At 40.2% G+C, this 23,521-nt stretch overlaps 1 protein-coding gene across 1 annotated transcript in view; it reads left to right on the forward strand.

Moving 5' to 3' along the window:
* Positions 1 to 23,521, forward strand: part of plce1 (phospholipase C, epsilon 1) — a 67,920-nt gene that overhangs the window by 16,704 nt on the left and 27,695 nt on the right. The window contains exons 6-9 of the mRNA XM_070926845.1: positions 6,918 to 7,111; positions 7,386 to 7,528; positions 19,039 to 19,193; positions 19,525 to 19,692. Of these exons, the coding sequence (XP_070782946.1) occupies positions 6,918 to 7,111; positions 7,386 to 7,528; positions 19,039 to 19,193; positions 19,525 to 19,692 (660 nt within the window). The remainder of the gene's footprint in view (positions 1 to 6,917; positions 7,112 to 7,385; positions 7,529 to 19,038; positions 19,194 to 19,524; positions 19,693 to 23,521) is intronic.

Consider the following 23,521-nt stretch of genomic DNA (forward strand, 5'->3'; position numbering starts at 1 on the left):
TTCCCAAACGCCCACACGCTTACAACACCCACATTCGATTTACAGCGCAGTATTGCATGAGTCTAACCCGTAGAAATGTCATTATAGCATCATAATCCACCCACTGAGCCGCGGAGGGCCTGACCTAAGATGTGAGTCACACAAGAGGGGTTTTCTTTCAGGGCTCACTCTGTAAAACAACAAACTCCACTGCTCTTTCTGTGACAATCAGAGCTTTCTTATTGTTCATATTGTGTCCATTTCTCCTCAGTTGAGGTATGCGGAGATAATTTCTCTCGTTTGTCTTCTTTGCCGTCATTCAGTCATTTCTTCCGTGTCCATTGGAGCGGATTTTTGCCATCAGTCCAGTACTCACTGTAGGTGTTGATGTACTGCAAGTAAAGACAAAACTTTGTAACCTTAGGGCCAAAACAATGCATTGAAAATTAGTCATAAAATATCAGTAGAGGATCGGGAGGGAAACTGTCCTATTTTGTTACTTTCTTAGATAAAATGAGGTTATGCATGAATAAGATGTTTGCTTAGAGATTCATGTGTATGAGTGTATGATTTGTGTTCGTCTCTAAATGTGCTTTAGGTGCTTGATTGTTTGTGTGAATATTTATAATATTTCTATCTTATTTCCTATTTAATAACTCAAGTTTCAGTTGGATTGTGATCTTCTTGATATGTTTTTATAGGGGAGAGTTGTTTAAGTGTGTCTGTGTGTATTTTATCCCAGAGTATGCACTCTTCTTCTGTCTTATTCAAAGCAGATACTCAGACATCAGGCTCCTCGTGTCTAAGCACCAATGACTCTTCAAAAGACTGACTAGCAGAGTAGAAATGTGTGGACCACCTACACACACATACAATATATTCACATACACTCAGAAAGAACTTGTTCAATAGTACATGAATACACAGAGCATACAGTGAATGTATACACAACTTTTACGAGTAAAAAACATACGTGTATACATATAGAATCTGTATACACATAACTACATACTACTTTTTTTTTTGCCTATGAGCTTGTACACACAAATGAGCACAGCACTCAGTCAGCAGTGAGACAGTCCAGGCTCAGGCTGCGGGAAAGCAAACATTACCTTGTGGAGACAGAAACGGCAGAAACGGTCAGAGCAGAACAGGACAGTGAGAGAGGTTGTCTGTTTCTCTGTGATGCAAACCAGTATTCAGAGTCGCTGGGATAAAGACAGTGGTGTACACAACAAAACACATATGCACATAGAAGTAGACACCAGTGGTTGCAGAGAAGGCAACACATTTGTTCAACCTGAGAGGTGGGATGTCTGCTTGGCACGTTTGGGTGTGCTTTGGTTTATGTCTTTTGATTTGGTCTGCTCTGTCCAGGATGGGTGGGGTAAGAGTGTCTGGGTCGCTGAGATACCAGAGCTGCTGAACATACCTGGCTCCTCACAGAGTTTTCAAATAGACTAGATGCAGTCGAGTTAAACGTGCTTGTCGCGTTGGGTGGGCAAGGTGCACATTTTCTTCATTTTCCCTCTGACAGCTTTGTCGGCTCCATTTTCAGTGCATTAAAGCAAACACACAGTCTGAAGTGGTATGAAGGATTTTCGGAATATGGGACTTTCTCAGACACAAATCTCCCAGTGATTTACAGTACTTCAAGAATAAACCGAGGGCTGGATTATTGAGTTCATTTTGCTCTGTCAAAATCATGTTTAGCTAGGCAGAAACACTGAAAAATAATGTACAGGAGAGATGATTATATGATCACTCACAAAGTTGTCAAGTTGCAACATTAAAATTGCTCTTAGTTGAATTCTTTCAAGTGTTAGTTTTTGTTTTCTAAGGCTTGCTTATTATATTTAAAAGTAAATGCACTTACTATCTGTAATCAGGTCTATGTTTTCCCCTTTTCTCCCTTATGTTTCATGTCTCTCAACTATTTGATGAAATAGAAATGTAATGAAAAAATAATAAATAGCAGCCTTATTTTGCTGCTTTGCTTTTGGATGTTTTTATGTAGAGGAATTGATGAAATCGCTTTTACTTTGAAAGAGCATACCTCACCTTCAAGTGGCCTTGCTCTGAAAAATAAGACCTTTAATTTTTGGCTGCTAATCTTTATTGTTAAAAAGGTGCGAGTTGGAAAGACATTCCATGGGATGAGAAGATGAAAAGGAAATTATGCCACATCCTGCAGCTTTTTCATGCTGTTGTGAACTCTTTTTGTATGCTCTGTTGCATCCAACTTAATGTGATTTTAGTTTCATGTATCATGAAATGAGACATATTTCTACAAGGAGAGTTGTGTTCTCAAGCCAAAACACTTTCACCAAAGTATTTATAAATGAACTTTTTAAGACCAAAATACGCAATACACGGATGTATGGCAAAAGTCAACTTGCTCAGTGAAGGAAGGGTTAAGGCTGACGTCTCTCCCAGTGACCTCAGGTCTGAGTCCACAGACCAGAATAACAGAGTTCTTTTAACACTGACCCCCCGGTAACCTCAGCTAACCTCGACCCTCCATGATGCTTCTAAAAGTAGAATTCAGTCCAAACGATGTATTTCTATTCCTTGAATGTCAGCTTCGTGGGAGAGTACGTGGGGGGTGGCAGAGTACTATCGCAGTGATTTGTCTAATCCCATGTGAGTACTTGTGTGCATTTAATTGCATGATATCATTACCAGATCAAACTTTGTGGCCTGTGTGTGTGTGTGTGTGTGTGTGTGTGTGTGTGTGGCACAATGGCAATAATGTGAGGGAGAATGTACGGTACAGACACACACACACACACACACACACACACACCATTGCAGCATTTCATAGACAGCTGGGTGTTTATGTGACTGAGAGACAGAGAATGACAGTATGGGGAGAGGGTATCAGTGTGGGAGTATGTGAGTGTGTGTGTGTGTGGTGGGCCACAGACATCAAAGTAGAGAGGTCGAGATGTGGGTGGTTGGATTTCAGGGAGACCGCTTCAGCCTCTCCAGTGTCCTACATGCTCATACATACTGTATGCGTTTGCTATGAAATACATAAAGGCACAGGCATGAGTCAGAGTGTGTTTGCATGTCTGCATTTTAGCATGTGTATGTATATGTGTGTCTTTGTGTGTGTGCATTCCAGCTCAAAGTTCAGTAGATCTGTATGGAGCCCCACAGTGCTCCTTGCTAATCCTTTCCCAGAATGGCTGTTACCAGGCAGAGAAATTACCCAACGGGATGCTAACGGGACTTAATGGCAAACTCATTCATAACTGTAGGTTACGTGGACTGGATGTCAATAATATGAAAGTCATGGCCTGTATGTATATTGGTGTTCTTGCGTCTTTATAATTATTTAATTTATGAATGTGCTTTTGATCAGTGTGACAGGTTTGATGCCCATCCTTGAGGAAGGAAAACTCTCTGAACCCCTTGAGGTGGCAGCAAGCCTTACAATAGGACACATCGTCCATCATACACTGGAGATTTGTATGTTACGCTATAACACAATTATTAGCGTTAAAGCGATTAGCAAAACAGACTTTTGACTGTCTACTATACCGTACAGAAGTTTGAAAGAGGAGTAATATTTTTGAAGTTACTGTAATTTACTGTGATTGAAGTCAATCAGTGCAGCTGCCTCAAGCAGTTATAATTTACCTTCACTGAGCTTAAGTCATTAGCATTTCCTGTATACACACAGTGTAACGTGAGATACAGAGCTGTATTGGGGGCAGTTGACTCATAGCTATAGTTATTCTAACTGGCTCAATGGCAAGATCAGTAGTACTGTAACTTACCAGGATCTCGGTGGATATATTGGTATTGGATGACCTGTACTCATGAGCTGATGCAGTTATTGCCCTCATACCTGATGTGACTGTACATAAAACAAAAGAGTACTTTCTGCCTGCCTGCCTACATTACAGTGATCATTTCTTATACTGAGTTTGAAAAAGTATTCGTGAAAATTGACAGTTCCATTGATTTATGTAATTATTTCCCTTTAATGGATGTCAGAACCAGTTAATGGCTCCCCCACACTCACCCCTTCACACCTTCATTCACTCACTTGTTCCCTTGTGCCTTTTGTTCTTTATTTTCTACCTAACGAGTACATTTCCATTCCGTGTTTATTATTTATGGATTTGCTTGTCTATGGACATCTGTGAAATCTGAGAATCAGAAGATCAGAGAACTTTTTTTTTTTACATAAACAGTCCCAAACAGCCCAAAGAGAGGAGTGAAACATCTCCTCTCTTTGGGCTGTGTATTTTTGGCCAACATTTTTTGTGTGTATATGTATGTTCCACGTGTGCGTTTTTGTGATTTTGAAGGACAGTCAGTAAGGCCATGTGTTTGTTTGGAGTTTGAAGATGAGTTTGTTTGTTTGTTTGTTTGTTTGTTTGTTTGTTTGTTTGTTTGTGTGTGTGTGTGTGTGTGTGTGTGTGTGTGTGTGTGTGTGTGTGTGTGTGTGTGTGTGTGTGTGTGTGTGTGTGTGTGTGTGTGTGTGTGTGTGTGTGAACACAGCTGCTCTGTGTCCATCAAAAGCAGCACCACATTCCCTGCAGTGTCCTTTGAAGTCAGGCTCCCTGTTACACACTTATATGTTCACATACACACCTCTTTTCCTGCTTCATTAGTCACTTCTTTCAAACTCTTGGTCTGTGTGTTACAGTAGAACTGCCATTGTTTTTAACCTTTACAGTCTGAGGAGAGTATATCCTTTTCTGATGTTTTCATGTCGAGAAAGGAAAGGTAGAAAAAACTGACTAACTCGGTAAAATAAGGAAATTGATTGGACAAACAAAACAAAACTCATCCCTTTTAGTAATCATGGATTTTTTAATAGTTTAATCTGTTTGTAAATTCACTAACATAAACCAGAGGTTTCCACCAAATACACTAAGCGGGTTATGTTTTTCTGCCTTAAAGAGCTACTAATCCTACAGACAATCATAGTTTTGTTGTTTCTTAAAGGCCTAGACCACAGTCATATAAATCCCAGGGGAAACATTTGGTAGGTGTCATATGTTACGATAAGTAATTTAAACATCTTGAAAGGAAGCTCCAGAAAATTGCATTCATTTGCAGGACGACTTGAAGAGAGACAGACCCATGTCACTGAGGAAAGTAATAAAATAATATTGTATTGGTTGGCACAGGCATAGTGGAGTAATGGTTTAGAGACACAAAGTATATTTCTGTTGCTTTTATACTCAGTACTGAAATATTCAAACAATGTAAATTACCATAGAAACTTCTCTACCTGTGAATCCTTTGGGTTTTGTTTGTTTGTTAGTCACAGAAAAATCCAGCTTTAATGAACTGAAAACCTGCCCATCTAAATGCAGTGTAAATAATAGAGGCATGAGTGCTATGTGTGACCCAGGCCAAATGCACTTTTTTGCTTTTATCTCCGTATTAAATGTGGAAAAATACACTGTTAATATAGTAGACTTTATGTCTGTTCAGTGGACATGCACAGTCTCTCGATGCTGACAGAAAAAAATGAGGTATTTTACCAGAAATGTGAGTCAGTTAATGTTCTGGATAAGGAGAGAAGAAAAATCTGAGAAACTGTTAGTCCAAATGTGTTTAAGTCAGTTTTTTTTGTTTGAAAATTTCCGCTTTTAGTAATAAGCTTGTTGCTGGAATGCAGGTCAATACAGTCTGTCTCACATAATTGGCTTGTTACGGAGTGTGTGTGTGTGTGTGTGTGTGTGTGTGTGTGTGTGTGTGTGTGTGTGTGTGTGTGTGTGTGTGTGTGTGTGTGTGTTTTGAGAATGTGTGTTTGTTTTTTTGTGTCTCACCCTTTCGCTCCCTGTCCCTCATGCCGGCTCTCTCACTTTCTGAACGTGCATGCTGGTATGTCTCTTTCCCCTCGGGATGGCCCAGATCTGACAACAGCGAGGGCTACACCCCATGCAGGAAACCCATCCCACTGCTGCCCATGTACTATGTGTGTTTGTGAGTGTGTGTGCTTTTTATGCCATGCCACTGCCAGGGAGCATGTAATACAAATAGGACATTTTTTAAAGAGTGAACACAAATTCACATGTACTTAATATGAGAATTTACAGCATAAGCCAGGGGAGGTGATGGCCTTCACCTACCCCCTTCCTGGCACTATTATGAAGTGGTGCAGATGGACGCTGTTACTGACGACCATATTTTCTCATTAAACTTGTGTTGTATTCCCTCACTCTGTCACCAGTATTGATTTTGTCCAATTTTGTAATATCCCTCCCCATTGAAGGCATTAGTGCCCACTTACAGTGCCACAAAATGTTGCCGTAATGGCTTTTCTCTGAAATCTGCAGGTTCACTCAAGGACAAAGAACAAGTGAATCATTTTGGATAAGTGTTTTCCTTTTATGTCAGATAGATTTTGTTCGGAGAAGAGTGTGAAGTGAAAGGAGGAGGTTATTCTTTAAGGTCAAAATGTTCGCTCAGTCAAAACTCTGCTGTGACGTCTCTCTTGCCTCCCACATTCTTTTTCTCCATCTCCCCATTATTCTCCCTCTCTATATACCTACGTGTATGTCCGTCTCGCTCAGATGCTTTCTGTCCACCTTTCTTCATATCTGTTATGTGCCTCAGTGGTATTTCTCTGATAATCCTTTCTTTTCACACTTTGACTCCTGTTCTGTCGAGAGGAAATTGCTTCCGATAATGACCACCGCAGAGGAGCTGATGACAATGACCTCTGATTCAAATGTTATATAACAGTCTGAAAGGTGAAAGAAAAGCACCGGATGAAGTGAATTTAGCCTGAAAGCTTTTGTGTCACTCTTTCATCTCAATTATTCAGTTAATGCAGACTTGAAGGTTGATAAGGCACAATCAGCATTGCTTTATGTCTTTATAAATGCAACTTTTATTCAATACCCCTACAGTATGTGCACAATTCTGTAAGCAAGTGACCCATTTGTCAATGACTTTCTCAACAGGTTACCAACTATGTGGAGGACAGAGAGGAACTCAGCCTGATTCATCCGGCCAAAAAGCTCCTGCTGTCTTGCCCCGGATGTGTGTGTCTCAGGGAGTCTCGCTGGCCATTGCACACTGTCAGCGTCAGCCCAGCCAGGCCGGGTCTGAGCCTCTGCCTTAATCCCTGGTGTTGTCATCCTTCTCATCCACCTAGGTTTGTTAGCTGAGTTTTTCTAGTTATGTTAAATAACTTCACCAATTTTTTAGCAAAGTTAGCCTCCGTTATGTGATCAAAAGATTGTCCTGGAGATGCTGTAAATTTGTTTATTAATAGTTAAACATTTGATACACAAATGATATTGTAACTTATAGCAGCTGTAATGTGTGTTGATTACATAAAACAGATCGATTAAAAGAGATACTGAAGAATACTCAGGTACCTTTACAGTGTTTTTACTGTGTCGTTTCCACATATTATTTATCTCTAGGTTTTACCGTGCTTGTGGCCAGAGGACGTCAGTGTGTTCCCTGCTGACGGGAGCCCTACTGGAGGCCACAGCCGCTCTTGGTGCCCGCTCCGCTTTACCCTACCCTTTGCCTCAGGCCCCCAACAGCCACGCCGTGCTGAAAGGTGGGTGTTATGCTGTATTGTGGGTGGGTATAGAAAAGGTTTTGTTTATTTGTATGTTTGGGTGAGTGTGAGAACATTGCATTAACCTGTTAAACTACAGAAAATTGTTTAAGCATTTTTGTTCCTACAATAAAATAAACAGAGGAGCACTAAAGTGGATGACAAGTGAAGCAGGGACTTTGGGCAGAGAGCCTGTATCTGTTTGATTCTGAGAAGAAAAGGTTCTCACTATTCCCCTGTGGTCTACTGTTCCACTCTTCCTCACTGCTCTTTTCCCACATGGTTCTTGGGTTTTGGGTCGGTAGGAGCACGTCTGTAGTTGATCCCAGCGGTTGCCCTTTCCTTCTTACTTCTTCTCTTTATTTCCTCTGCTGTCCTTGTCTCCGTCCTCACGCTATCCTCTTCTCTCTCTACACCATTCTGCAATTTAGACACACAACACTGATGCACACATAAACACACACACACCAGGTTATGTCGTAACATCTGAAAAGAGGTTATATGTGCTGCTCCTCTGAAAAGCTCAGGAGTGATATTTTAAATTTGTTGGGGGTTTTATTACGTAACAAGCACACATACACACATACACACACACACACACACACACACACACACACACACACACACACAGTATATGCTGGCTTTTCATTGTACTCAACAAGGCCAGCAGCTAGCTCTGTCCCTGAAATGCCTTGAGAAAGACATTAAAAGGCCAATTGTAAAACGTATTTCCTTATGAGACGAGAAAAAAACCCAAATCTCATCATGCATATATCGCCTCTTTGTCTCTCTCTCTCTCTCTCTCTCTCTCTCTCTCTCTCTCTCTCTCTCTCTCTCGCTCTCTCTTACTCTCCACATGACTTCATCATCCAACCAGTCGGGTTGTTGGTCAGTCGCTCAGCTGGTAACTGTCTGTCCACCTTCTCTACAATGATGTTACGTATGACTTAAACGTAAGCTGATCCTGACATTAATTTCCACTGGCAGTGGTCCAGGGGACAGGCTGTCTCTCGCAAGATCAAGGAGACGCACACACACACACACACACACACAGACACAGAAACATGAATTTTTTGTATTTGTTTCTCTGTGACTTGCTTTATTATTAATCATGTTAATAACAAAACTTTAATTTTTGTCAGACAAGCTTTCGGAGACAAAAAACATTCACACACACGCACACACACATACAGCGCATATCTTCAACATGACAGCGTGTTCTGTTCTAATGGGTGTTGCAGGAAACAGAATAGAGCCAGACACGCGCACACATAGCAGCTTAGAAGTCTTGGCAGGACTAGGATTTCATAGACACACACACACACACACACACACACACACATAGACAGCATGAGAGACTCCCTGGCTAACTTTCTCTGTCTCTCTAACCTAGTACCAAAGCTCCCCAGATATTGCGCGTGAGCATTATTTTCTAGCCACACTGTTGTGTTTTTAAGGAGTTATCTGTTTCCAATCTGCCATTCAGCTCTGCCTTTCACACACACACGGAAACCACCTGTGTGCCTGTGCTATTTGAATGATTCGACATTTAGTGTACCAGAAAGCAGTATCTGTCTCCAGAGATGATAATGTCCCTGTAACAGAGCTGTTTACTGTCGTTTTGCTGTTTTAGAAGTTTTGATTCAATTGCTAAACTAAAAGTGTTGAAGAGTGTTCAAGAGTTGAAAAGAATCGAACAAAAAATTAAAAACATAGGTTGGGCATAGGTTTTCAAAAGACATTGTGATGTTAAAGTAATTATCAGATGTCATAAAAGACATTTCATTATCCTGAAGCTTGGGAAAGGTCTGACTTAAGTTTCAAATGTGGATAGCGTTCGTGTAGTTGTTGCTTTCTTACCATTTAAGGTATTGCTCCGCTCTTCAGTGTTACAACCTGCTGTTATTCTCTCGTGCATTAGTAATAAAGCCTTTTCTCAATCTCACTTGTGTAATTCAGTTTAAAATGGACATGCTTTTTAATGTAGCAGAACATAAAACCCCTAAAACTTGCCTGTACTTTTGAAAAGTAAGTGCCACTGGTAAAGGGACTGCACTTTCCTACCTTAACGGACAAAGTGCTTGTGTCTGTTTATTGAGTGTACAGCCTTGCATCCAGGATGTTCCTGTTGAACAAAGAGATGCATTTTCGGTTCAGTCATTTCAGTTTTTACCGGCTTGTGCAAGTTTTTTTTCGTACAGCATCTAGGTATAAATTTGTCACACGAAACTGACTGGCTTTGAAGTAGACATTAGCTTTAGAAACAGTGTGTGCTGCCAATATCTACTTAAGTGGTCGACCTCCTCTGGGAATCAAAGGGTTTTGGTGAGGGTCATACATACATTTTCTCTCCTCCGTTCTTTTTGCCTTCATCCTCCTCCTGAAGGGAAAATGCACCTGTGCAATACGCAATCTGCCAGTCTTGCAAAGGAAAAAAAGAATGAAACCTACCTTTTTTTCCCTCGCTCATATTACTTTATTGAATAGTTCTCTATGCCTGTATCTTTAATCCCAAAGATATAATTTGGATTATTTTCCCAACTCAATATTCTTACTGACATTCTTGCACCACTATTCTTGTAATGTTGTGCTGTTATGTTGTTTTCATTAGTTGTAAGTTGCATTAGATCAGCATTACATTATAGTAGATCCTTTATCCTCTAATCAAACTCTTTTCTGGATCCTGGTGGAAATTGCATATCACAGGCAAAAGTTCAGATTGATTTTTATGCTCAATGATAAATGTGTTTATGCCATTTATGTCATTTGTAAGAGCAGGTATTATGTTTGACAAATGCTGGATATTCTTTACAGTACATCTTATTTTTGAATTAAACATGTAACAATGGTTTCATTTGTCATTCTCGGTGCATATTTTCAATGCAGTAGTTAAAACATGTATAAAGTATGGATCTCATGGATACACGGAAAGATCTTGTAATTATGAGTTTATTTTCCTATAATTATGACATGTCATGTTGAAGCTATGCGATACGGAGGTCTTGACTACGAGAAAACATCTCCATTTTTGTTTTACTTGGTGAATGCAGTGACCTTGTGTATATTATTCCTATGTTATCCTGTCCTAATAAGGTATTGATTTTTAGATTCGGTATAGTGGAAGCAAAACTGGGGCTGGAAGTACAATTTAGCAAACTCGATCAGTGGCGCTGGCCCAAATGCTTTCAGGGATTACCAGGATAATCGCTTGGCCAGCCTTGGTGTATTCTTAGAGTTTTAATGTGAGTGGTGAGAGGTTGAATGTTTTTCTAGACCTTCTCTACGTGCCACATCCACTGTAATGATCTGAAAGAATTTTGCTGGTTCCTCTGATGTATGTGAATGACTTACGTCTGTCTGTAGCATAGCAGGTCACTAGAGATGATAAATTATATTTTACAGGTAGAGCTGGCACGTCTGAGTCAGTATGACAGGCTTTTGTTGTGAGGATAAACTATTGACACCTATAAAGACAAATACTGGTGTTGGAAAATATGTCAACTGTGTAAGACGAAGATAAGGTCAAGGTGGTGTGTTGCTTAAACACAGGGGTAGAGATTCTGAGAAATCGAGAGGACATAAATCATTGCTGAATATGTCAGTAATTAAAAGCAGTTGTTTTGTGAAGCTTGTCTTTGTGAAATGTGTGCGATGCCCGCCCAGTCCATGTCAGCTCAAACACTGCCGAAGTTTGAAGCTTTGGCAGCAGTATTCACTGAAGCACAATATGTGGGGAAATGTATGTTTTGTGTAGGCATGGGCTCGTCCATGTATGTGTGTGTTTCTTATGTTTTTGTTATGTGTTATTGTGTTTGTTCATATTTGAGCACATATGCATCAGTAGGATCATTTAATGTCACCACTGTGGCGACACACAAAAAACAGCTACGACTATGTGAAGGCACAGCAAAGTACACAAAGCACAATAATTACAATAATGCATACATAATACATTGTATGATAATAATAAAGTGATCCTATAGGTTTGTGGAGTGGGTGTTATCATTAGTGGATGTAAAAGTACACACAGCTTTGGCCATACTCCTGTGAACTCTAAATGGGAGTGGTCTAAGTGCTTTTCTTGACCTCGTTTCCTTTATAACACAATTTACTATGCTGCTAAAAAGGAAGTAGGCAGCTCAATAATAGGCTGCGATCCTTCCAGCTCAATATTGGTGTTTCGCTCCTTTTTTTTTTCTTCCTTCTTTCTTTTTCTCTCTTCCTCTCAGTCGTCATTGTACATTGTGTTGCCTGCCAGCATTAAAGACCCATTGACAGCAGATGTGCTGGGGAATCATACTGGAGGGGAAGTCTCAAGGATTTCAAGAGCACATATTGTTTACAAAGCCATAATTTCTAAAAATACTCATCTGACATTTTTTTCACTTGTGAATTATCAAAACCTTTCAGTGTATACAAATATACCAGGTTTATTCATTAACTCTGGTGAAATCGAAGATATTTGGACCAAGATAACAGTTGAAAAACCCTGCTAGCATGAATTTGGTTAGAGGGAATTAATGTTACACTCCCTGTAACAGACAGACTGCTCATATACTCTAGCAGATATTGTTTGAATGAACAGAATGATACAGTAGCTAGCATATAAGCGAACCTCACTGCTGAAGCCATTTTATTTTCAAGTGTGTTATCATTTCTTCTCTGTACATACTGAGTAACAAACAGGGCATCTTGCTTTATCCAACGTACATTTATACTGTACAGTGTAGAGCTGCTATTAACAATTATTTTCAGTATTGCTTAGTCTGTTAATTATATTTTAGATTCATTTTGTTTTGATAAAATGTCAGAATATTGTGCCCATCACAGTTTCCCAGAACCCAAAGTGTCAAATTACATGTCTTGTCTGACCCAACTGTCTAAAACACAAAGACATTCAAATTACGAAATAAAACTGATTAAAGCAACAAATCCTCACATTTGAGATGCTGTGACACTTGAATATATGTTTTATATGTATGTATGTATATATATATATATATATATAAAATATATGTTACTTTTACAGTAACTGAATATAGTCGATATGACATTAAGAAGTATCGTGTTTACACCTCAGTAACAATCAGCACCAGTCACCTTTACTTCTCACATAATGGGAAATGTTATCTTGTCTTCCAAAAATACAGAATTTACAATAGTTTTCATTCAATGGTTCTGTATTAAATAAGATGGAATGAGAGACATTTGTTTGTTTGTTTGTTATCCCTTATTACATGTTTCTATAGTCTGTCCATATGAGTGTATGAATTATGACGGTGTGTGTTGGTACAGTGGGATGGTCTGGCTGGTCTAACTCTAGCGCATGGCTGTGAACTATGTGTGGTGTCAGTGAAGGGTGGGCGGGAGGGAGGGAGGGAGAGGGAGGGAGAGAGAGACAGAGAGAGACAGAGAGAGAGACGGGATTGTTTGCTGACAAGGAGAGGGAGAGAAGCCAGGTGAAGGAAAAAGAGCACTTGACAAAGATACAGTGTGAGTTGGAGGGAGTTCAAGTTAGGAATGGAGTAAGGGAGAGAGAAATAGAGCAGACATCCAGAGAGAGAGAGAGAGAGAGAGAGAGAGAGAGAGCAGCTGCAGGAGAGACGGGACTCGACGGGCTCAAATGTGGACAAGTGTACCTCGGTCACCCCGGCACTGAACTGTCAGTGGGGAAGCAGAGTGGCCAGCTGTATCTAGCAACCATGAAGCCCTCCCACAGAATGGACTTCAAGCTGATCAGTGAGTAGAGCAAATGTGAGTTATAGTATGGCTGCTGCAGATTTTCAATGACTGAGTAGTACACATGCAACATAGTGCACATGTGTTTTGTGTATACTTGAATGTAGTGTCTCTATGTATATGTTAATAGGAACTACTGTATGTTGTCTAGTGTGGTCAGCACTGTGGTTGTTATGCGCATGAGAAATCATTGGGACTTTTTCTTAATTCATGATAAAGTGGTACGTGAAAAGGGAATCTGATTGTGTTAGCAAGTAATTTGCTCAGCTGGGTGTTCTAAAAAATTACACATTTAGTGAGATTAAAATCAGATTTGGTTTCATCTTGACTGTTAGATTATGTCATGTCTATTGGTTATAGATGTTAACAGTTAGTTTTGTGTCATTAAAAGTTAGTCATTTTAAAAACAGATATTACTGTCTGTTACTGTTACCGTCTGTTTTTGCTGTCTAATTGGTGCTAAATGCAGGCTGTTTGTAGTGCCATTTGTATCCTGGTAAATTCTGTGTTTTTATGTCTTTAATATAGGTCTCAATATCAAATGTCCCTATTACCTTTATCTGTTTTTTTCTAATAAGCTTTTATTTGTATTTTTTAGGTAAGGGTCAACTGGACCAGCATACTCTTTTGATTAATTTTTTTTGTTTCCTTTACTGAATTACAAGATCTTATTAACTCGTAAAATTCAAAACACCCACCAACTCACAGTAACTGCCTGTAACCACTATAAACTACTACAAGGGATAGTAAAATTGCAATTCAATTTAAAACTTGCACATTTTATTTAAATATGTGATGGATGATGAAGCATGTTGGAAAAGTGTTTGTGAGGAAGTGCAGCGCACTGTGCCCCCTTCATACCTGAAACCTGACAGGATGACAGTCAAGAATTTCAGTGTCTCTGGGCAACTTCACATTGAATTGACCCTAAGAATGAATGTCACACGTGGTTATGGATCTTTTAGACTGTGAGGATACAGTAATACACCTTACAGTTAAAAACAAAACCACCAGAGTTACCCATGTGCTCCATCTGATTTGTATCAAGTCACTGTGAAGTTACACAGAGACACTGAACTCATTTGGTAAAGGTCTTTAAAATTTTGTAGAATGAATGAGGCCTCATTCACAGTATAGTTTGAACTGATGCGTCTCACATAAAGACAAACATGCCTCTCATTATGTGACATATTTGATGCTGTCATTTCATTTTCGGTTTCATAGCACGGAGCCTTTTGCTTAATCAGTTTGAACCTCTTGTCTTCATCCTGGTTTTTGTCCTTGTCCTCCCCACTAATGCAGAAAGGTCGGAAGAACCTAAACGTTATATTTATGTCTGCACGTGCTTCCGTGTGTGCATGCAGTGTGCATATCTGATCCAAGGGGGAAACTCCCTGTGATAACTCTGTGTTGTCAGCAGTCAGACAGATCAATGTTTATTGCTTCTGCTGCTGCTGTGTATTTGGCTGCGTCTGGGTATTATGAGTCCTTACACTATTTATTTATGTTTGTGTGTGTTTATGTTTGCTGCTGTGCATATGCTCGTTTACTACTACTTGCTGATTTTTATTTGCACAAGTGCGCATATAACCTTACTTGTCTGTGCTTTCATGTGCATGCGTGTGCGTGCCAGTAAGGACTAGGTAGTACCAGATGTTATTCTGTTATTTACTGCATGCAATTTATGCCATGGAATCAAAGCGAGGAACTGTTGTTTTGCTGTGGGAAACTAAGTGAAACTAAACTAATAACACTGCCTGATGCTGCTGTGTGGCTGAAGATATATATTATATTGTCTGAAAACATGGCAGATTTTAAAGGGTCGTTTTCCACATGTGGTGATGCTCGCATGCAACACAATAATGGATCAGGTTTCAGACGTTAATATTGCTGTGTAGATCAGTTACATCAACATGTGTGGACATGGGCATTAAAACCAGAAAGCAAAATATGATTGTTGATGTTTTGAATAGAAATTATTTTACATATAGGGATGATATTTATAGGTGCAAAAGGCTAATTTGTTAACAGTCCTTTGACTCAGGCTGTTTGTGTTGCACCTGTTTGAGTGCCCTACATACTCCAGCGGGGAAGTTGTCATCAGCTCTAAACGTGCTTGTGAGAACAGTGTGCGTATGTGAGCACTTGGCTGGCAAAGAAAGATGGCAGGGTCTATGTTCAAGGTTCCTCTCCTCTGGTTGGTATTCCTGTTTCTCACTGAACGCTTTTGCTGTGATTTGGCATTTCCTAAACCCCTCGAAGCGTTGATTTTGTTATACGTGCTACTGTATATGTAAATTATTTTGGATGTATATTGATGGATCCGGTGGTTGGGAGTAAATTTACTGTTGCTATAATCAGAGGTGTGGCAGAGTCAGATCAATTTCAACATATAGTTGCAATTTTCTCAGCTTTAGTTGGATTTTCTGAATGTTTTTCAGAACAGTACACCTGCAGCACTCGAACTCAAAAATGAACAATAACTGATTTAGTTTTGATTTAGACATCACACATGAAACACACTGTTTTTGATATATCTACCACACACAAACGCAGAAACACTCACTCACACACACACACACACACACACACACACACACACACACACCTTTGTTTGTCCTGGCTCTCTTAATGGTATGCTATTTCTTAAAACGTCATGAAATGTCATGAAAATGGTTAAAAAGGATGTTCAGCCAATCTACTCCATCCACCACCGCATTCAGAAAAGGATCCATTACACGCACACGCACGCACGCACATACGCACATGAATGCACACCCACAGGGTATTTGTATTCAGCATGCATTACAGATGAGTAAACCCATGCATATAAATCACAGCGACATCATGGTCAATTAGTCCAGGTTCGTGTTCTCCCAGTCTCACAGCAGAAGTGCTGCATGTTCAATATCAATATGTATATCAGTGTTTCCCGAACTAGTGTTGATGATCTGTAACGGGTCAGGGGTCCACAACAGATTAGAGTTAGAGTTAGATACACTTATCACCATCTCTGGAATACAAGATCTCATTCCATCCAGTCCCAGGGTTTTATTTATCACAGTTTTCTGTTGTCATTACTGATATTGGACAGTTTGTGTGAAGCTTTGCAGGCAGAAGTTGAGGATATCATGAATAACACATGATAAAGCACATTTCTAGTGCATTTCTTTATCTGTTGATTCTATTTTAGGGCCCGTTGCTTTGACACAAAACAAAGACTGTAAATCTTGATCTTGAAAATAATTATAAATGATATATTTGGAACTTTTTTAAGAACAGACATTTATGTAACTATGTATGCAACACTGTTTTTTTCTTTATCGTCAATATATTATTGTCTGGATTTTTCTGTTTTCTGTATTAATGCACATTTGCTTTTGATTAATTCATCAGAATCTCTTAAGACCTTTTTGTCACTGTCTTGTCCGACAGCTTTGTCCGCCTGTGTGTTTCCCAAGGATGAATAAATAAATGAATGAGGCTTCCTCATGGTCATGAAATTCATATTACTCATTTGAGGGCATCTCCATTTCCACTTCAGAAGGTTAGCATGCAAAAACAGTTATGGGGTAGAGATGAGGAGGTGTTGCTCATACGCTGGAGAGATGGATTTGATAGTTTTAAACTGCCATGCAATAGGAAGAGAGGAGTTGACAGATGTTGTGATACGATGTTATATAGGCTTTTTCTTCATTTTTTGATTGTTTTACAAGTTGCAACTGTTTCTATATCATGTTGTTGCTTGTGTGAAACGGCATGTTGAGGAGGTGCAGTATTTACGCTTTGGATTTTCTCAGTAACAGTCATCATTTTCTCCAATATGCAACTTAATTTACAGGCCTTATATTCTGTGTAGTCTGGGGACATCAGGCTCTCCCCTTTTTTTAGGTGTCAAATAGTTTTCATTCTCTGTTTCATTTAATGCATATATTTCTATGAAAAATGTGCTCCAGGTCTGGACTCTATAAAGGAACCATCATTCATAACCTGTAATCCGTCTCTCTGTTGGACATTTAAAGGATTTAGTGGATTATGCTGTCTCTCTAACTGATAGATGGCACACACCTGCTGCATAGTGTAAACTATAAAATTTCCACTTATTCTACTTATCCCTTCCTTCCCCTCTTTCCATCTCTCTTCTGCTTTTCATTTTTCTTCTCTGTTTCTCTATCTCTTTTTTCTTACCTTGAAGAATTTTTCACTGATCTTGTCCTGCTTTGTCCTTAACTCCAGTTTCCCAAGTTTATTTCTTTTAATCTTTCCTTTCTTTCTTCTTTTTTCCCTTCCTTTCTCTCTTCTCTTTGTTCTCAACTGTCTCTTCTACTCAGTCTGTCTATGTTCTTATCCTACACACACACACACACACACACACACACACACACACACACACACACACAGAGTTCATTACAGAAGCTGTGAGGCCGGATCCACAAATCAAACTGTGTAAATAAGCAATTTTTTTTCCTGCAGAGAAGTCACTGCTGTTGCCATGGTAACCTGTTGCACATCTCAAGGGTTACCAAGGACAACCTGTAAGTGTGTGTCTGCATATGTGTACATATACTTTTTTTGTATGTGTGTGGTTGCGGGAGGGGGGTAGGTAGGTTTCACAGTGACAGTTCACAATGACCAGACAGAGGCTGTCTAATTCCTGGTGTTCAATCTATTTGATATACACCTCCGTGCCCTCATTGTACTATAAACATTGAATAACTCATCTGTTTTCCACACTTAACTGCTAAACTGACTTCTGTGCCATATAATGCAGATAAAATTCTGACAAAATGAGTCGGAAACACAAAAGCTTTATTCACATGCACATAACTTGCTGATGTAGCTGATAACAAAAATACCTGGCACACCATTTCTCTAGTTGTACTGATAAATGCTGTGCAGTGTCATGGCTTGGGTTTGACCAGTCAGCACCACCACCAGACTTTTTTAGGGGCAGAAACTATGTCCCAGTGACAAGCATAGGTGCCGTACATTTCTGCGATGAAAGCGCTGGTGAAATTCCGTCAAATGATTCCTGGAAAAGTTCCTGCGGTGGAAAGAGCCTGTTGATGTGGCATTCACCCCGACAATGTACAGCCTACCTGGCAGCTCCAGCACCAGTGTGGAGACTGTCCATTAGTCCTTTGTTAGCAGAGATGAGAACGGGTTTGCGTGTGTGTGTGTGTGTGTGTGTGTGTGTGTGTAAACAGACAGACTAATGGACCTGACTGAAATCCAAACACAGGAACTGGCAGGTGATCAATGCTGTTTACTTCTGGAGGGTGAAGTGTGCAGGCTTCTCTTGGCTGGTAGAGGGATAGCGAGTGAATGGTATGCAGGGACTGATGGATCAGAAGACTTGAGACGTTCAGGTTAATCCTGAAAAAGAGAGGCACATTTCATTGAGGCTTAAGACTTTCATGGTGAAAGGGAAACATCAGAGTAGATAATGTCTCACTTTTAATCCCTCCTTGCTCTGATTTCTGTTCTTCCATTTCTTGTATGAGCAACAGCGGTCTCTGCTGTCCTTGTGTTCTTGATACTAGTGAAGACAACTCACTCTCGCCACTTTCTGTCCATCAACCCTTCTCTCTCCTCCTTCTCCTCATCTCTCACTCTGTTTTTATGTGTTCGACAGCCTTTTTCTCTCACTGTGCACCTAAAATACCAGCTAGATGGTGATATGGCACGTGGAAAAAGTAGGATCAGTAATGTGAAATTCATGGTCTCTCTTCTTCTGTCTCTCTTGCTCCTCTTTATCTCCGTCCATCCAGAGCGTCAGCTGGCCAACAGTATGACCAGCAGCAGCTCTCTTCCTCCCAGCGTCAGTGGGATCAGTAAGGAGCTGGCAGAGGTGGGCCACCTTGTTCAGTTCCCCGAGGAGATCGCCTGTATCCTCACAGAGCAAGAGCAGCAGCTCTACCAGCGGGTGGGAGGAACTTACACGCACACAAACACATATCTGGGTCATGAGAATATTTCATACGTTTTATTGTATATATGTACTGGGTGGATCTTACTGTATTACACAAGAGACTTGGTTCCAGGAAGACAAACATTAATGTTAGTGGCCTGGGATTTTTTGTGAATGACAATGTGAGGTTTTCTAAGCAGAAATGAATCTATATCTTAGGTACATATACATATTAATGCAGATAAAAAGTAGTATTTTATTGTGTTGGACAAAGTATTTCTTTTTTCTAAGCTGGCAGTAAAAATAGTTTACTCGTCTGTCCCTTCAATACTGCGTCTGTTTCCAGGTCTTTCCCTTGGACTACCTCTGTTTCCTCACTCGAGACCTGGGCAGTCCAGAGTGTCAAACCAAACGCCACCCAAACCTCAAGGCCTCGCTGTCAGCGCCCGCCATGCCTACCCAGAGTGCTCAGCGAAGTAACGCTGTGGAGGACCTGGTGGCGCGCTTCAATGAGGTGAGGATATATATTCATTTATTTTTTCTCATACACATAAACACGTGTTGAATGAGAAATAGAAAGAATATGAAAACCTCTTATCCTGATATCTTCATTGAAAAATACAGCCAAAAATAAAGCTGTTATTTTCAAACTAGGGCTGCAACTAAAGATTATTGTGATGTCTTCTTGTTTCCTTGTTTTGTCCAAATTGCTAAAATATTCAATTTAAGAAACACAGCAAGTCCCCACAGCTGGAACCTGCAAATGTTTGCTGTTATTGCTTAAACAAGAAATCGATTCTAAAAATTGTTGCCAATTAATTTTCTGTTGATTGACTAATCAGTTAATCGACTAATTGTTTCAGCTCTACTTCAAACCTAACATCCACATGTTTTACTCTTTTTCTGGTGTGACCTTTTGAGGCCAATTTCAGCTTTAAGGGCTGTGATTCATCAGTAAGCTTGCACCGTCAGCCTGTATCTCACAAGTTTTAAAAAAAGACCATATAGAGATGTTATTCATGTTGAAAGAGGGCACTTCTCAGCTATTGGGAATATACTGATAAAACCCAGTGCTTCTGCTGATTTGATGACTGTGTTGAGTGCCCTTTAGTGGCCTCCCCTTAATGACATCATCGGAGACAGTGAAAATGCGTGCATTGCGATTTGACATGAATGTGAAAAGTTGAAAAGCATAGCAGACCAGTAATTGTGTTTTCCTTCAGCTGGGTTTGCCTTGTTGTATTTGCCGTGCGAGTCATACCAACTTATCAGCTCATGACTGAAGCACACACTGCGTGTACACAAGCGCACACGCTCACAGTGGTGTAAGTTGGCCAAAGCTTCTCTCCCGGGCCTTGTGTCTTTTCTCGTGAGTGACTTCGAGAATAAACAATCGCAACACTGCGCTGCTGAGAAAGAGAAAGTGAGAGAGGCAGAGATTGATTGGGAATGATGATGTCATCTTTAAGTCGCATGCCTTTCACATCAGCTGGTTTTCATTTAAGTCATCGAGAAGAGAGACGCACAAAAAATGGTTTCTCAAATGTGCATTGTAGCCATATATGGGCACAATGGAACAAGAGTCAAATGACAGCAGCGATTCTTCCTGTGAAGACACTGATGACACCCTCAGAAGACGAAGAGACACTGTTGGAGTCTTCTGTCTTAGCTGTGACTGAATGCCATGGTTGGATGAGTTTTCCTGGGATTTTCCTCAGTGATTGTGGACATGTGGATATTTACATAAGAAGTGTGTTTGTAAAGTGAAAATCTTTGGGTTTTGGACTGTTAGTTGAACAAAACGAGACATTTAAGACGACTAGAAATTCTATTTTATTGCATTTTTTGCCTCTTACTGATATTATATAGATCAAACAATTAATCGATTAATTGAGAAAATAATTGGTAGATTAACTTATGATTAACTTATTCTTTACTGGGTTTTGGTCTCAAATAGAACATTTTCATTTAAAGTAAGTATGTGGAAATATATTTCCAAGTATGGATATTTTTTCAGTGAGCTATGTTCCAAAAAGAGATATTCACTACAAGGGAGTATTATGTAGGTAATATCTGGTTAAACTTGTCCTGGGTAAGAACTGGCCACCCTGTTCCTGGATTGGATCCACAGTTTTGAGATATCACGTTATTAGCTTTAGGGTCTGATTTCTTTCCTCACACTTGACAGACAACATTTTGTAAATTGAAAAAATTGGGAAATTTTTTTCCCAAAGGGATCAAATGGTTTCAATCCTGTTCATTTTCAAGCCATGTATGGGAGTGAGAGATTATGCAGTTAAAAACAATAGCACGGCAAGAAGAAATCTGGAGGCAGGGAAGGCTGAGCAGTTTGGGCCCCTTTGTGTCTGTCCGGAGCATTCAGCTTTGACAGGCCGTGTACAGTATGTGCTCGTGTGTTGAGTTTGTAATAGTTCTCTGTCAACCTTGGTTATGTAATTCATGTATCAAGGAGAAACTGACCCTTATAGTTCAACTAATAACACACGATGGAGACGGACAGACGGGACAGACAGAAGGACACATACACAAACATCAAAGTGGGATCAGCTTGTACCTAGCTCCGGTTCTGTGTGTGTGTGTGTGTGTGTGTGTGTGTGTGTGTGTGTGTGTGTGTGTGTGTGTGTGTGTGTGTGTGTGTGTGTGTGTGTGTGTGTGTGTGTGTGTGTGTGTGTGTGTGTGTGTGTGTGTGTGTGTGTGTGTGCGCGCGCGCGCGTGTGTGTGTGTGTGCGCGTGCGTGCGTGCGTGTGTGCTTGAAATTTTGCCAAGCTGCATCGATAACACCTATGCTATGTATGTAAGGGAGGCTGTTGTTTGAGGAAACTTTTTGCACAACTCCCGTCTGTCCTTGTTTGCTCTTTTCTGCTCTTCAGTGCCATTACAGGCTCTCTCTATATAAAGTCTCTCTTCATATCCTGCCTATTATCTCTCATACACAACACTGAGCGCACACTGGCAAGAGTTGCCAACTCTCTACAATACCTTGATCTGTGGCGATTCAAAAAGCCACTTTGCAGACGGCCTGAGTGTTTTAGATGGTGACTGTAATTCAGCCCAGCTGCTGACTAGAAGTGACTGATAGCAGATTTTCACGCAAGGCACACACATCCTGGCAAGCACAGAGCAGGGGAGTAACAGATAAGAGACTGTGGGGCAGCAGGGTTGTTTGTCAGTAAGTCATATATAGTAGAGTCTAGAACAAGCTTCTGCACAGCTGAAGCATAATAGAGCAAGAAGCTGCATCCTCACCAGCTCCAGGAGTGATTCTCTGTACCTGACGCGCTGTTTCTGAACAGCGACAAGTGAGAAAATAATTTCTGACTGTGATTGATAAAAAACGGCTCTTTGAAAAGCTGTCTACTTAATTACAGTGAGTCTTTGAAACCTAGATGAGGTTGTGCAGTTTGTTATGATAAAGTGTTGTTTGGAGCACCAAATTTTCAACGGACATGTTCGAAGGAAAGAATGATTGTGAAGACAGTTAACTGTCTGAGATGGATTACATTTTCACAGTAACCTTCTTAACCCTCATCCCTCCTCGGACTCCTATCACACAGGAATGCATAAACTGGTGTGCTTTCACTCATATTGAAGAGGGAGAAAATGTGAGACTTAACAAACCATAACACTATTAACATAAGTGAGTTTGAAATAATGACAACCAGCTTTTTAGAGTCTGGCAAATAAAATGTAGCATTTTATCAAACACTGTAGATTATATGTTTATGAAGTAAGTTATGTGTATGTACAAGCTCATATAGCTCTGTATATACTGTGTGTTAAATTGTATATACATGTGCCTGAGGTTAATATGTGAGGATCCATGGCCTCATACCTAGTGTATGTTAATGGGGAGGTATTCTGGACATGGGGAGGGAGTTTGGTTGCATGTGTTACGTATGATTTCTGTGCTTGATTATGAATTAATCCACTAAGAGGTCAGTGTTGTTACATGTTTTACATGTACTGGGTTACTTTGTGTTTGTCTGTGTGTGTGTGTGTGTGTGTGTGTGTGTGTGTGTGTGTGTGTGTGTGTGTGTGTGTGTGTGTGTGTGTGTGTGTGTGTGTGTGTGTGTGTTTGGGCTTTATTTAGTCCCTGTGAAGTCAAACTGTGGTGGGCTTTACAGATCCTTACATAACCCAGTAATGGATCTGTGGGCCAGAGGGATGTTTTTACCGCCTGCAAGGGGGTGAGGGAGTTTCAGTGTGTGTGTGCGCTTTTATGTATGTGTGAATACATTCATGGTGCTCCAACGCATAGAGACACAGACACTAAAGAGCAAGAAGCAGCCAGATTGAAATCTAATCCTTTCCTGTATTGCGAG

This window comes from Enoplosus armatus, chromosome 20 (genome assembly GCF_043641665.1).
Source record: "Enoplosus armatus isolate fEnoArm2 chromosome 20, fEnoArm2.hap1, whole genome shotgun sequence".
Lineage (NCBI taxonomy): Eukaryota > Metazoa > Chordata > Actinopteri > Centrarchiformes > Enoplosidae > Enoplosus > Enoplosus armatus.